The sequence below is a fragment of the Lutjanus erythropterus genome, chromosome 13 (genome assembly GCF_056507025.1).
Source record: "Lutjanus erythropterus isolate fLutEry1 chromosome 13, fLutEry1.hap2, whole genome shotgun sequence".
NCBI lineage: Eukaryota > Metazoa > Chordata > Actinopteri > Lutjaniformes > Lutjanidae > Lutjanus > Lutjanus erythropterus.
Window position 1 is genome coordinate 6316729 of NC_139329.1, and position 14867 is coordinate 6331595.

Consider the following 14867-nt stretch of genomic DNA (forward strand, 5'->3'; position numbering starts at 1 on the left):
TCTGTTGTAGCCATACAGGACTCAGCTTTCTCGATTCGTTCTTCGTTGGCTGTTATGTCTCTTTTAATGATGTCCAAATTGTTCTCTAGTGTTGTGATGAAGTTCACCATTTCACCCAAAGGATTATCTATCCTGCCTGAACTCTGCACAGAGTGCTTTTAGCTCAGTTAGCACCACAGCTATTTTAGCCATGTCGTTAGCTTCAGTGGTCTCGACCGAGGGATCTGTTTTCCTGCCTTGTGAGCTTGTCTTGTGTGCTTTAGTAAAAATGTCACACTCCTTGACTGACAGAGGTTTTGACAGTCAGGTCTGAGTTGAAGGTAGAGTTTACAAAACTTTGGGGTAGTTTTAAGCGTGAAGTTGTGGAAGCCCTCACACTAAGCAGCCATCTTTGTCAGGGTCATGTGATCCCATTGTGTTTTATTTTTCAATGTTTTAAACTAAAATCCTTACATATTGCTCCTGTAAACCTGCATGAATCAATATTATTTTACTGACAGTGGATCAAATGTCTTTGTGCAGTGTGAAAGGTGTCGCTCATGGTAACAAACCCAGTGAATTATCACTCGCTTCTGCAGTTTTCCTCCATTCTTTGATTGTTTTATTGTCTTTGAACTTATTGTTTTGGTTTTAAATTCTGCAGACTGACGGTTTTGGTGGCCAGAAAGAGGTCTTCAAATGAAAGCTAACGTTGCTCTGTGTCTGATGACAATATCACTTATGTGTTTACAGCTTGTTCTGAATTTGTTACACAAATCTGAACAAATCTGAGAAGCCTGCAAGTAAATCACCCGCTGTGACATCACTGATAGGATTGTGAACAGAAGTGCAGCTATTTCATAAAATCAAACTGTGGTCAAGCAGCAGTTTCACTACAGTATGTGCTTTATTTAACAGTTACAAAAACATGTGAACAAAAATAAAACATGTTATAGAGAAGCTGTACAACTTGGTAGAACAACCTCCAATTTATTTGGTTCTTACAGAACCAAAACCTCATGCAATTTTAATTTCAATGCTCATCATTTAAATTATTTAAATTCTAATTTCTTCTTTTTTACTTTGCTTTAGCACATTGGTCTCAAAACTGACAGCAGCAACACAGGTGTGATCTGTTAAATATTATTTAGTCATGTGAGTTTTTTTTTTTAAATGGATGCAAACTGTTGTGTTTAGTGACTCAAACACACAAATAGAAAACATCCCATATATTCAAATTTCATCTCATCAGAGGTGTTTCTGTTTTTACACTGATTGAAATTCAACTTGCATTACTTAGTTATTTGCAGTACAGTTCAAATGATCTTTTATAAAAGGTTATTACAAAAAATATTTTACATGCACACACTCACAGCACACTCACAGTCATTCAGACAGTTTGGCGGATCACACTACTGGTCTTCATAGAAGACTTTAGCCATGGCGAGGGCAACCTTGGCGACCTTTTTGTCCTTGGCGTCAGGGCCCATGTTTGTACGAGCCAGTCCTGTCCAGTACTGCTCTGTACGGACCTGGTAATCCATCATCGTCTCTCCTTCCTGCACTGCGGGGTGCTCGTCTTCATCTGGAAACACACGGTCAGGTAGAGAGGTTTGAAACAAACTGTGGTCAAATTTAGTGCAAACAGCTTCTAGCTGGTTTCCAGCCAAATCAAACATCACCTGTTAGGAAGCCTATCTGCTCCTAATTTCCTAACAAGAATATTTGATAGATTCAAGTAAACAGGAGTGTCTGAGGTTGAGTTCAGTCCAACTCCTCATGTTAAAGGACCATTGTGGCTATTTTAGATATAAAAGTTACAAAACGTGGGCACAAGTGTAGAAAGATGTGAAGTTTATCAGGCAAACAGATGCTGTCAGTCTAATGACAGGAAATATAAGATCTGCTGCTTGACCCGGGAGTTAAAGTCTGAAGTACAGGACCATGAATAGAGATAAAAAATTCAACCAAAGTTGATGCAGGCGTCAACAAAAACACTGACATTACAAAGGACATGATGTCATTTCAAATCACAGACATGTTTTTAATATAAAACTTGTTGAAATGGTTTCAGTGCTTTCAAATTTCAGTACTTTTCAAAAACTAAATCAGCAAATTTTAACAAAACCATGATAATACTGATATCCATCTTTCTGGTCACTATGACTGTGATGTTAAATTTTTATACAGTTTCATCTCTGCCCACTCATGCTGAATTTTTGAGGCTGATACCAAATGTGAAACTTTAAAAAACTCATAATAATAAATCAGCCAGCATTCATTAGACTGCAGCACATCTAACGGTTGAAAAGTAAACTTGTCTCTGGTGAATAAACTTTATAGCCTCATGGTTTCACAGCCCACCTCAAACAAATGTTTGGATTTCCATGCTGCAATTTTTTGTCCCTTATTGTTTTGACATATTTGCCAAAACGCTTATAATTGCTTTAAGCTGATATCAGCCAATATATTGGCGTGGCCTATTTAAATAGCTATTAAACACATTTAGAAATAAAATATTGATTTTTGCTGATATCTAGTAGGGTTGGACGATTGGACGAATCTATTACCTATTGATGATGGGCTGACTCCATCTCCAGTTGGATTTTTTGGCTGATTTTTGGGGTCGATATTTGTTATTTTATTTTTGTTAATGTAATACTCAGCCAGACCAAGAGTGAGAGACTAACAAAGACAGTTTTGGTGATTTAGAGTTGAGGTGTGTTTTAGGAGGAGTTAATTAAGCTTGTCTTAGCTCGGTAAAAGAGAGAAACTTGACTTCAGAAGGCGTACAGTTGTATTTTTGTGTTTGAAAAGGAAAATGAGTGAGATGATATTTGATTTCTTGACACTTTGTGAGTTTATTTTGTTAACTGGACATAGTGTAGCCAACCCTAATATCCAGGCATTTAGTGTCTAGAGTCACCTGCTGATGGTAGATGAGATTATATATTGTTTTTTCATGAGTTTGGAGGGTTGTTGTATCTTATCTCAACATGTGTTTAATGTCAAGCAAATCCTTATCTAGATATTGTGTGTGTTGCTGACTGTAAGTCACATGAAAAGGTTAAGATATAGATAGAGGCAGAACAATCCCTTGCCTTCCTCATCCTCGCTTTCCTCTTCAGACTCGTCCTCCTCTTCCTCCCCTTCAGCTCCTTTCGCCTCCTCCTCCTCCTCCTCCTCCTCGTCCTCTGACTCAGACTCTTCCAGCCACTCCTGCGTCTCTGTGGAGAAAGAGTCATAAATCCAAATGAAAGCTCACACCCGTCTCTCCCATCTTATCATCCTCCTGCGTCACAAGATGTTCAGACAAGACAAATCAACACGCTGGCTGCTTTACGACCGCCCGCTGAGCCTCTGGGATGCTGAATACATTTCACATCTTTTTTTGTGTGTGTTGCATCTTCTTTACTCACTTGGGTCCATTTCGACCAGAACCTCCCACTGGTCCATCTTGTGGAGATCCAGGCAGTAGAAGTCGTTCAGGGTGAACTGGCGGTCGCCGACCTCAAACATCCCCCCGTACAGGAAGAGCTTGCCCTGACGCACTGTTGCCATGGCGCTGGACCTCTGGCAGGGCTCCACCAGGGGGGCTGAGGCTGAACATGCAGAGATTTAAAAAAAACACGTCATTGTCCAGCCTATTGATATATTTTTTCAGGTTTTTTCCTTTTCGTTTTTTTCGTTGTAAAGCAACAATAAATGTGTGTTCTGAGTTTGTCACACCACAGAAACGCGTTATTAACCACCAAGCCAAACTTGAAAGATAATTTATAATGATAAGTTTAGTGTGTGTGTTTCTAATCTTGCCATTGTCCTCTTCCTCCTCCTCCTCCTCCTCCTCTTCCTCCTCTTCCTCCTGAGCTCCAGGGATCACTTCCTTGATGGTCATCACCGTGCCGTCCTCGGTGACAATCTCCTTGATGACCTCGGTGGGTGCTTGAGGTCCCGCCTCCTGCTCCTCCTCCTCCTTCTCTGCTCCCTCCCCCTCTGCTCCACCCTTCTTCCCCCTCCGTCGCTTTTTCTTCTCCGACTTGTTCCCCTGGACAGACAGGAACAAAACAATAAGCTATTGCAGACAGCCTGCCAAGCAGTTCTCACTGCTTCATATTGTAATGATGTGGTCCCAAGCCAGATGTTCTAGTCAAGACTTTGCCTAATGGTCCAGTGTGTACGATTTACAGGGATCTATTGGCAGAATATGGTGGAAATAGTCTTATAAATAAGATCTGTTGTGTTTTTGTTACCTTCGAATCCTCCTCCACAGAGACCACCATGCTGAGCCTCACTTGTCTCTACGGTCACCTTAGTCTGACTCACCTAGGGCTGTGGCGATAACTGCAATACCACAGTGACGTGACGCCTACTGCAGGGTCGAGCTCACTGCCGTCATCACTGTAAATTTTATTTTGAAGGGTCAATCTCATGTTGAGATCAGCACATGGATCTATTAATACATCTGTGCATCAGCACTGCCACACACAAGTCAGGAGCACAGCTTTTTGATTGGTCGACAGACTCGACCCCAGGCATTCTGGGATTTCCTATGGGTGGCTAACAACATGCTAACAACAACAACAACTGTTTCGACATGGAAAATGGATAAATAGTCTCCAAAAGGCACAGCACTTCCAGGCTGGATTACAAAGCCTTTGAAGGGGATACAACTGCACAAGAACCGAAGCTGTAAAGGTACAACGCTAGCATTAGCATTAGCTTTATGTTAGCCTTTCCTGCTCAGCTAACGTCGGGGCTAATCCTGTAACTGTCTCAGCAGTTGGGGAACAACAGAGACTTTTCTTGGTCTTGTGATCGTGTTTGTCATGTCACTGTTTTGGTTGATGCTCACTCCAGTGCAAGCTTACGAACACGCACGTGGATGCAGAAATGCAGTTTATTTAAAAGCATCAAATATGAGGATATTCTGAAGATTCTACATAGTTTTTTTAATGCAGAGCTGTTCTCAGTCTGAATCCAACCTGATCAACTAACAGAGTACTTCTCTCAGCTGCCAGGGTGAAAACAGTGTTCCACCTTCTTCTTTGGTTGAAAGTCTGCTACACCCAGCATCATTGATGGGTGACATCAGACGTGTGCATCTGTAAACACACCCAGCAGTGATGTCACAGTACATGTGTACAACACTGCAGCCACTAAGATGTGATGGCACTGGAGATCACAAAATACATGATTTTCAGGGGGTGTCAAGTTGCTCTATAAATAAAAGCTGGGAAAACTGCAGAACATACAAGTAAGCATTCATTCAATAAAACTACTAAAACTGAAACAATAAGTTAACCTCAAGAAACTGGAAATGAAGACAGGACTAATTCCTACAAAGGCAGCTGAAGGAACACAAGGATTTGTTTTGATCTGTTGTAAATCTATATGATAACAGCACAAGAACATAAACATGAAAAAAAAATTAGCAGTAATGAAGTGGGGCTGAACAATTAATCGAAATTTTATCAAAATCGCAATATGGTCTACTGCAATTTTCAAATCGCAGGAGGTGCAATATTTGATAAATCCCGATTTTTGTTTGCAAAATTATTATAGTGCTGCAGAGATGAGCTGTCCTACAAATCAGACTCTGCAGACTTAAGAAAACATCTTTGACGGGCTGCAACTTATGATTGTTTTCATTATCAATTAATGTGTCAATCATTTTAATGATTAATCAATTAGTTGTTTGGTGCATAAAATATCAGATGTTGATCAGTGTTTCCAAGATGACATCATCAAACATCTTGTTTTGTCCACAACTCAAAGAAGATATTCAGCTTTCTGTCAGAGAAGAGTAAAGAAACTAGAGAATATTCACATTTGCGGAGTTGAAATCAGAGAATTTTGACAATTTTCTTTAAAAAACTTATTAATCTGTTATCAGAATAGATGCCAAGTAATTTAATAGTTGACAACTAATAGATTCAGACCTTTAACATGTCTTTCAATGACAATGAGAAGAATAATGTAGAAATTATCATTCCCTCTAACACTGCAAATCATATGGCAATTAGATATTTCTTTCAAATTTGTTCAGCCCTGTAATGAAGATGCACAAAGCATCCAAACAAACACTGATTGGTGCAGCAGGTTCACAGTTTCGCAGCTCACCCTGAGCAGGCCAGGGAACCAGCGGTTCTTCACGGTGTCATACAGATACAGGTCATTGTAGAAGTCGCCCTCCAGCGACTCCTCCTCTTCCTCATCACAAACCCCACCAAACAGCACCGCCCGCCCCGCCGGGCCCACCGCCAGAGAAAAACCTGAGCGGGGAGGGGGCTTGTGACCAGAGGGGTTCAGCCTGGACCACGACCACTTCTCTGGAGGACGGAGAAAGACAGAAAAATACAAACAGGGACATCAGCTTCCATTCGTGTTTATCACTTGTAACGTCTGAAATCATTGTGAAGGTTTTTTTTGTACCTTGGCCATCTTTACCCTCTCGCTTCAGAAGAAACATGTCAGAGTGGATGGTCCCCTTCTCCACATCCTTCTTCACTCTCTACATGAAAACACACACAGTTATTAGGCAGACTTCACATCACAAATAGAGGCTTAAGGTCAATCAGGGAGAGGCGTGCACACACCACTTTAGAGTATCCCCCGTATATGATGACACCCATGCCGTCGGGCGTAGAGGTCATCTGACAGGCGGAGCGTGGGCAGGGGCCGGAGCCTGATAGAGTGAGGCGTGACCAGGAGAAGGTGTCCAGGGAGAAAGAGTAGACGTCATTGTAGTAGATAAAATCCCTGCAAGGGGAGGACAGGGAGGCTGAAACTAAATGGAACTCTGGTGTTTAGAGAACAGTCTGCTGATGCGGCTAACTTGTTAGCAAACATTAACATCCATCATTTACAGAGCAGCTTTTCACACTCTCCTTTTGGCTCTGTATTTGGTCTCCTGACTGTTGCTCTTTAGTGAACTTTCTTTTGTCATCATGTCTGACTCAACAGGACCTTTAAAGACAGTTTTTTTCCCAGGGTTTTTGATAAATGCTATGGCATTGAACCTGGATTATTTTGGCCACAACATTAGATGAGAACACGGTGAGTTATCACCTAACTACATGTTGTTTACTCCAAGGGATGGAAGCAAATGAGGTGATAAAATGAGTAAATATCACAATATTTTTGACTTAATACCTTACCTACCTAATCATCAATGATGTGGATATATTGACTACTATATTGATATATTGATTTTTCTGTAGATATTCAGACCTGGAAATGACTAAAATCAAATTCATACTGCGTAGTACCCTGATAAAATTGACGCGATTTGGACAAGGCTGTCTAACTTCACTCATTCAAGGAATCAAGTAAATAATGATGAAATCAAACATGTTGCCTGTCCACCATCCACTCTATTACAGACATACAGTCCTTGTTTATTCTGCTGTGACCTTCTGCCTACCTGGTGCTCTCATGGAAACCTCCAAACACCAGCAGCTGTCTCTTACTGAGGACCATGCGGTGGCCGCTGCGACCTGATGGACCACCAGGAGCCCTGGAAAAACACAAAGCCAGTGATCACTTCTGATGGTTGATGTCTGTAAAATGATATCTAATTATAAATCCAAAACAAACATCCACAACACCATGCACCTCAGGGACTTGTTTTATATAATGAAGCAGTGACTTTGTGAAATAAGAATCAATAAATCTACTGATTAGGCTTACAACAGAGGTTAGATTTCCTCATAATTCATTTAATCCAAAATATTATTTCTGGCCACCTTTTACATCCCTGTATTCACACATTTAATTATTACTAATTTTATGATCCGTGCACATACTTGATGTTCTCCCAGGTGTGTGTAGCCAGATGCAGCACCCAAAGGTCCTTGTAATGGTAGAACTGCTCCCCGTTTGGAGAGGCAAACTCTCCTCCAAACACCCAGAGCTGACCCCCGCCCTGGGGAACGACCACAGCCTGAGGAAGAGAGAGGGAAAGAGGGAGGAGTGAGACAGAGGGGAGGAACAAAAAGAATGGGAGGAGGAGGAGGAGGAGGAGGGCTGCATGAACAGTGAGATAAGGAGGCTTGATGTCCTCAGATTTAATTGGTTTTCTTCCAACAGGCCATCAGGTGATGACATTGCTGATACCATTTAAAGTTTCTTCTGTGACAGTAGTCTGCCCCCTAGTGGTTCAAATGAAGAATCACATAATTGAGCGAGGCCTTCCAGCAAAGTGATGTTTCGGTGTATCAAATGTATCATCATCAGAGGCCATTAAATATAGCTGAAGGTCAACATACCTGAACACCTGCCGTTTGATTAATACTAAAACTGAACTAGAATCAAATACTCTCATAGAAATCAGAGAAGTTACACATGCAGAGGAAAAAGTCGTGTTTGTGGTTGCTGGATTGTCAAACAAGGCAAAAAAAAAAGACAAAAAAACACTGCAATGTTTTGATGTGAGCAGAAAATATTAACGGAGTGTGCACTAAATGATGGTTAACCTCTTCAACTCCACATGGATGCCCACGTCCAGAGCCATCATGACTGTCTTTCAGAGGCTGTAGCAGACTCGGTTTTAAAGCCAAGTTGTTGGAATAATGTTGAGAAAAACTGACAGTCATTTAAACTGCGTCCCTTGACCTCTCATCTGAATGAAAATGTGTTCTATGGGTATCAGGGATGTCACGATTGCAGAAATTTAGTAGTCGATACCAATACTAGTGAATTTCCTCAAAACCACTGAAAAAAACAAAAACAAGAATACATGTTTTTCTTTCCTACCTGAAATAAAACCTCTTCTGAGCTTTGAGAACAAAAGACTGAGGGGGAGATTTACTGAGGCTGCCACAAATCACTGTCAGGAGAGCATGTTGTCATGTCTGGAAAGTAATGCAAAAGTGATTTCTGCTCAAATATAAAGTCTGTTGCTTTTTCTGTCTCATTCTCTCGCTCTTTTTCCCTTCTTGTTTAACAGTTAACTTGAACAGAGTAGTCGTACACACCTGCGGGTCTATACTGTATTTTTTAGCCTGGTGTTCAGCGGCTAAGTGTAGAAAAAGCTGCTGTGTGCACCACTGCAGCCACCGTGTGTGTGTGTGTGTGTGTGTGTGTGTGTGTGTGTGTGTGTGTGTGTGTGTGTGTGTGTTGACTGAGAGGGAGACAGAGACGGGGACAGGAAGGTGGAAGAAGGACTACTGCACACAATGTTTCTGGTCGTCATTAATACTTAATCTGACCGCTGCTTTGTCACTCGACCTGCCCGTTGTAACCTGTGGTATTCTCTAGAAAGTCGATCCGAACCTGCCCGCTCCATGGTTTGACTTTTGGATGAGTCAAAGCTGCAGCTGCTGTGTAATTGTTGTGGTTCAGTGCTGTTAGGCGTTCCTCTACTTCCTCCAGCATTTAACAGCAGACTACAGCACTTGTAAGTGTCCATACTGTCCCTGTCATGTCCAGAAGAATTACATCTTTGGTTCCTATGCTACTATTAAAAAAAAAAAAAAAACTTAACTTCACAGCAAAGTATTGGTTCTCATGACATCTGTAATGGGTACAAGAGTCTCATCTTTATGCAAACCCCATACAGATTTTTGCATGCAGTATAAATGTGTTATTTTCACCTACTCTATTAGAATATTGCTGCATACTGGGGTCCCTGAGTCGTGTTGGAGTATCATGAATCAGTGGAAAGCTGAGACCTTTGTGGTTTCAATGAGCCCAGCTGTGTTCATGTGTGATGAAGTGCGCATAGCAGCCATTCCACTGTAAATGGGTCATTTTTTGAAACCTGACCTCTCTAAAACGACTTATAGTGACATCTAGAATAATCACCACCTCATGAAACTTCACAACCACAAACTAAAGATCTGAGGTGTTCAGGGGACGCAGGTCTTTCCTATTCATGCTGACATTAAGGGGTGTTTCTGAACAATCTCCAGAACAGAGGTGTTTGCCATCCAACTGCAGACAAATCCAGTTCCTGTAGGAATCTTCAATTGCCAAAGTTTTTGACACCAAATCACGGCATGATTTTTTCTGTGGTGTTCCCCAAGGTCTTGGTGTCTTAAAGTGGTATTTTCAAGAGATTTTAGACAATTTTTTAATCAATTCTTAAGTGATTAAAAAAGACTGGTTACATTGAACACCAAATCTGTGTAATAAATAGGATTTTAAAAAAACAGAACCAACCAAAAAACAAAAAACTGCTTCACGTTCAGAAAACCTGACTGTGGCGTACCTGGTGAGAGCAGCGAGGTGGAGGAGGTTTGGGAATGTCTGATTTAACCCACGTGTTCTTCTTGATGTTGTAGAAAAAGAGATCATTGTACAGGTATGTCTGCAAAAGAGGAAACAACAGGATTTTGAATTAAATTTTTATTTAGTAGGAGTTCTGCTGTAACATGTAAAGTGGGAAAAGAGGAAAAATGCATTCATTCACAGTGCGAACGATTGTGATTGTGTACTGCAAAAATTCTTCCCTATTACCTCTCTATCATCTGATTAGGGCTGCAACAACAACAACAATTATTTTCACTGTCAAGTAATTTGTTAATATTTTTTTTTAGATTAATCGATAATTATTCTTGTCACAATATTATCAGTTGAAAATAAGCTACGTCTTTTCTTTTTGTCCTTTCATGAAACAATTATTTTCATTACTGATTAATCTGTTGATTATTTTCTTGTTGTTTGTTCCATATAATGTCAGAAAATGGTGAAAAATGTTAGTCAGTGTTTCCCAAAGTCCAATGTGACATCATCAAAATATTTTTTTGTCCACAAGCCAAAGACATTCAGTTTATGGTCGGAGAGGACTAAAAAATATTTGATGAGCTGGAATCAGAGAAGTTTCACTTTTTTCCTTAAAAAATGACTTAAAACAATTCAGCAATTATCAAAATAGTTGATGTATAATTTAATAGTCTATTAATCCTTGAATAATGGTTGCAGCTTCCTGATTCCTACTCATTCAGTTTTTCATTTTCAAAAGACAGATTTGGAAAGTCTGCATCCATAGTGACAAGTTTCATGAATTACAAAGACAGAGAATCATTTATTAGAGCTCTTTTTACTACCTTCTTTCCATTGAAGTATTCTCCTCCAAACAGGATGAGTTCATCTTTCTCAGGATGGGCAGACAGAGACGCATTCAATCTGAAAGACAAAAACAGATCAGAGACTACGAAACACACATCCTCCTACCTTGGCTGACAGGTATGATTCGTGCACAGTGTTACAATCTCCTCTGAAACTTCTGTCGGTCAGTCAAGACAGAAATATCACAACAACCTTTTGGAGGACTGACGTAAAATCTGGTACATTCATGTCCCCCTCAGGAAGATTTGTAAAGTTTTGGTGATCACCTGAACCTTCATCTAGCGCCAGCATTTTAACATGACAACAGCAATAACAACACCAATCTGTAACAGAAAATGCATATTTCTTTGGAAGTTACACTTCTGTAGTATGTGGTGTGTGGAAAACTCATGACACTCTTCTGTAACTCTATGAGAGAGTCAGTCAGTACATTTTCTTTTATTACTTGGTTTGACATTCTCTCGACAGGTAGTCAAAACAGACTTCATCACATCACAGTTTTCTCTCATGTCATTAAACTGGGAATGGAACAATACCAAAAACTCAAGATGCGGGAATACCACAATAAAATGATATTTATTGTTATATTAAAGAATGAAGAAAAATAACCACTTAAAAATGTATTTTAATAAATAATAAATGTGATAAATGATGTGTGCAACATTTTTTGCTCATAAAAAATGTGTTTTACCTTCTGCTTTCCTTCTTCAGTGAACAGTGATAAAAGTTGCCAGTCATGACTTAAGCATGTGCAAAAAATAGAATTAATTAATGAATTAATGAATTAATGTTTGAACTATGAATGTACACCTGCAAAATAAAAGCAATGCAGTAGTCAGTAGTAGTTTTTTATCAAATAAAATTAAAATCGTAAAATAATTAACCACAGAATAATAACATGCTACATATCATCATCTAACTCATTTAAATTGTTAAACGCTCCAAATGAGTCACCAGATGATCTTGCACATGTTAAGTGTTAAGTGTTAAGTGATGCTGTCTTTTACCTCGGTGATGGAGGTGGACATGTCGTCTCTACAACTTGGGTCTTCTTTGCATCCAGATTCTGAAACTCAGCAATCAGAGCCTCCAAATCATCCTGCAGACAGAGAAGGGAGGGAGGAAGGCAGAAAGGAAGGACGGAAGAAAATAGCCAGACAGATATTTTATTCTGTATTATTTCATGGCTTTGTTAAATACTCTAATGTTAAATACTACTAATTTTTTGATTAGTCAATAACAGCATTCTAAGGTCTTTTATTTCTATATAACAGACTGTTGCTATGAAAGACAGGCCGATCAATTATTGTTAAATCACTAAAATAATTTTAAAATTAATATTTTGTGTCACATAATTGTGTGCCACTTATTTTTTTTTCCTTTTTTGGATAAGTAACCATGTCATAAGCTGGATAATATACAGTGAGCAGGTTATTATTGCTTCACATTGGGGTCCTACATCATGCTGTGGGGTTTTATTTTACAATAACGACCTGCTCACTGTACATTATCCCTTACATAATGACCTGTTCACGGTGCATTATACCTCATTTAGAAAGAGCTGAACTTTAGTTAGTACTTCTAATAAACGATGCAGTGAATAGACCAACAGCGAGCAAGAAATCATTTTCACAACACATTAACAATCATTTGTACAAAGCTATTACTATTGTGATATGACAACTGCAAACATTAACATAAAGAGTTCATGTTTTAGTCCAGGCTCAGTCAGGTTGGTTGTTACCTCCTCTCGTTTGGACCTCTTAGAAACCTTCTTCTCCATCTTGGCGGCGGTCTTCTCCGCTCCCTTCACCTTCTTTTCTTTCTTGCCTTTTTTGCCCATGTCTGCTGAGATGCACTGACAGTGTCGCGGGGTTTTTGTCTCTTATTTTCAATGAAGTCGGTGTCACATGGAAATCCAAACAAACTCACATGCCAATGCTTTTCTTTTACTCAGACAAGCAGGATTTACTTCCGGCAACATACTGGACGTGAGCACAGTGCGGAAACCTACCAGCGCCCTCTAGCGTGACGGCGGACATGTAGAAACTCTACTACTGCATGACTCTGAACTGTGACTCTCTAAACCACACACTGTACATAAATACATCTTTACATACAGTCTCTACTGAGGGCAAACACACAACCAAAGCAGAAAATATTGAAATCTGGTTCTAATTATAGAAAATGGGTCAGTAAATCCTTTGGGCATAACTATTTTAGTTTGACTTGAATTTTCCATTTTCATATAACAAATATTAAAATCATTTGAAAACCAAACGGGAAAAGGCTCGTTGTTTCTTATTCTGAGATTGGATAAAACAAGATAAGATAAAATAAGATAAAACTTTAGTAATCCCAAGAGAAATTCTTTTGCCAGAGATTGCTCCAAAATTACCATAGAAAACCATAAAACCAAAAACCAAAGAAAACAACAGAGTACTGCAAAAATGCAAAACAACAGTGCCAAACAGAATAACAACAGAAGTAACTTAAATTAAGTAAAATAGTAAGCTAAAATAAATACTGGTAGTGATATTGAAAAATAATAAAAAGTAATATTGCACCTGTTAATGACCATTATATTACACATGATATCGGATCTAGTAGTATCACAAGTCTAATGACCAAAAGATATACTGACCAAAATGTGAACTTTTATGTTTTCGTACTTTAATATTCTCTTGGTGTACATATGTGCGTCACTTATACACACATATATTCATGTGAATATGTATAGTCAGTGGGTCTTTTGGTCGTTGGATTTTCCGTTCAGAAGCAGGTATTAAAAACCAAAAAGCGAGCTGGTGCACTTTACCAGACAGATCTGCGATCAATTAAATTACAAAGGAAGTAACTGGCACACACACACACAACCTGAAGTTTTTGTTTTGTTTGTTTTTTGTTCTGGGCTCCTGAGGGTGTGTTTGCGTGTCTAGATACACGTGTTCATTTATCTTCAGTGTGTGTGGAATGTCACAGAGACAAACAACAGGTACTAATGAGTCTTGGCACCCTGATATGGCATTTGTTTGCCATTAAAAAAACCTTCCTGAAGGGCCCCTGAATGCATGTAGCAGCAGTGGTCCATCCTGTTTACTAAAGCTGCAGCAGGGTCGAAGCCAAATCCCAATCTGTTATTTAGTTGTTCAAATAATGTGATGGAAACTAATAATTCTTCTGCGTGACGTTACTCGTTCTTATTGGGGAAAAAATAATTTCTAAAATGTCACGCAGTAATGTTAAGAGCACTACTTTCAACTTTTAACTTTCTATAGTTTTACACACATACTTAATTTTAACACTATGATTATAATATATGTTAATATTCCTATATATGTGTAAGATTACTGTGAACTGCAGTAAAATTAACACATCAAAACGTCATTGCGATTTCAGATTATTCCCTTCAACTGCAGATATGTTTTTATATCTTAACTGTAAAGAGCTCCTATTTCCAGTGCAAAACCAACTCTTGCATGAGGACGTACTGAGCTATAGTCCAGATTTAACATGATTTTCTGGTATGAATCATGCCCACTGGTCTTCTGTTTGAATAGAGATCCAGATAATTTTGTTGGTTGAACAGATAAAGAGAATGACGTCTTTATGCACATCTTTTCAGCAAAAATATGATGATTTGATGAGAAGATGCTTAGAGATTGATAACTATTGACTGATAATTGATTGAAACTGTATGACATTATATTGTATAACCAGTACTTAAAATCTGTACTCAAGTACAAGTACTGTTACATTGCTAAAATATTACTTAAGTACAAGTAAAAGCATTGGTGTTAGAAATATACTTCAGTAAA

General features: G+C 39.1%; 1 protein-coding gene across 1 annotated transcript; it reads right to left on the reverse strand.

The window, feature by feature from the left end:
- Positions 1–867: 867 nt before the first annotated feature.
- klhdc4 (kelch domain containing 4) lies at positions 868–12930 on the reverse strand. The gene is made up of 13 exons (XM_084734947.1): positions 12794–12930; positions 12057–12148; positions 11028–11106; positions 10190–10288; positions 7785–7921; positions 7403–7495; positions 6576–6738; positions 6412–6490; positions 6100–6308; positions 3793–4024; positions 3399–3581; positions 3081–3206; positions 868–1564 (listed from the first exon to the last, which is right to left on the reverse strand). Exons 1-13 carry the CDS (start codon positions 12890–12892, stop codon positions 1392–1394), a joined length of 1764 nt encoding a protein of 587 aa, XP_084591073.1. The 5' UTR covers positions 12893–12930; the 3' UTR covers positions 868–1391.
- Positions 12931–14867: the final 1937 nt, after the last annotated feature.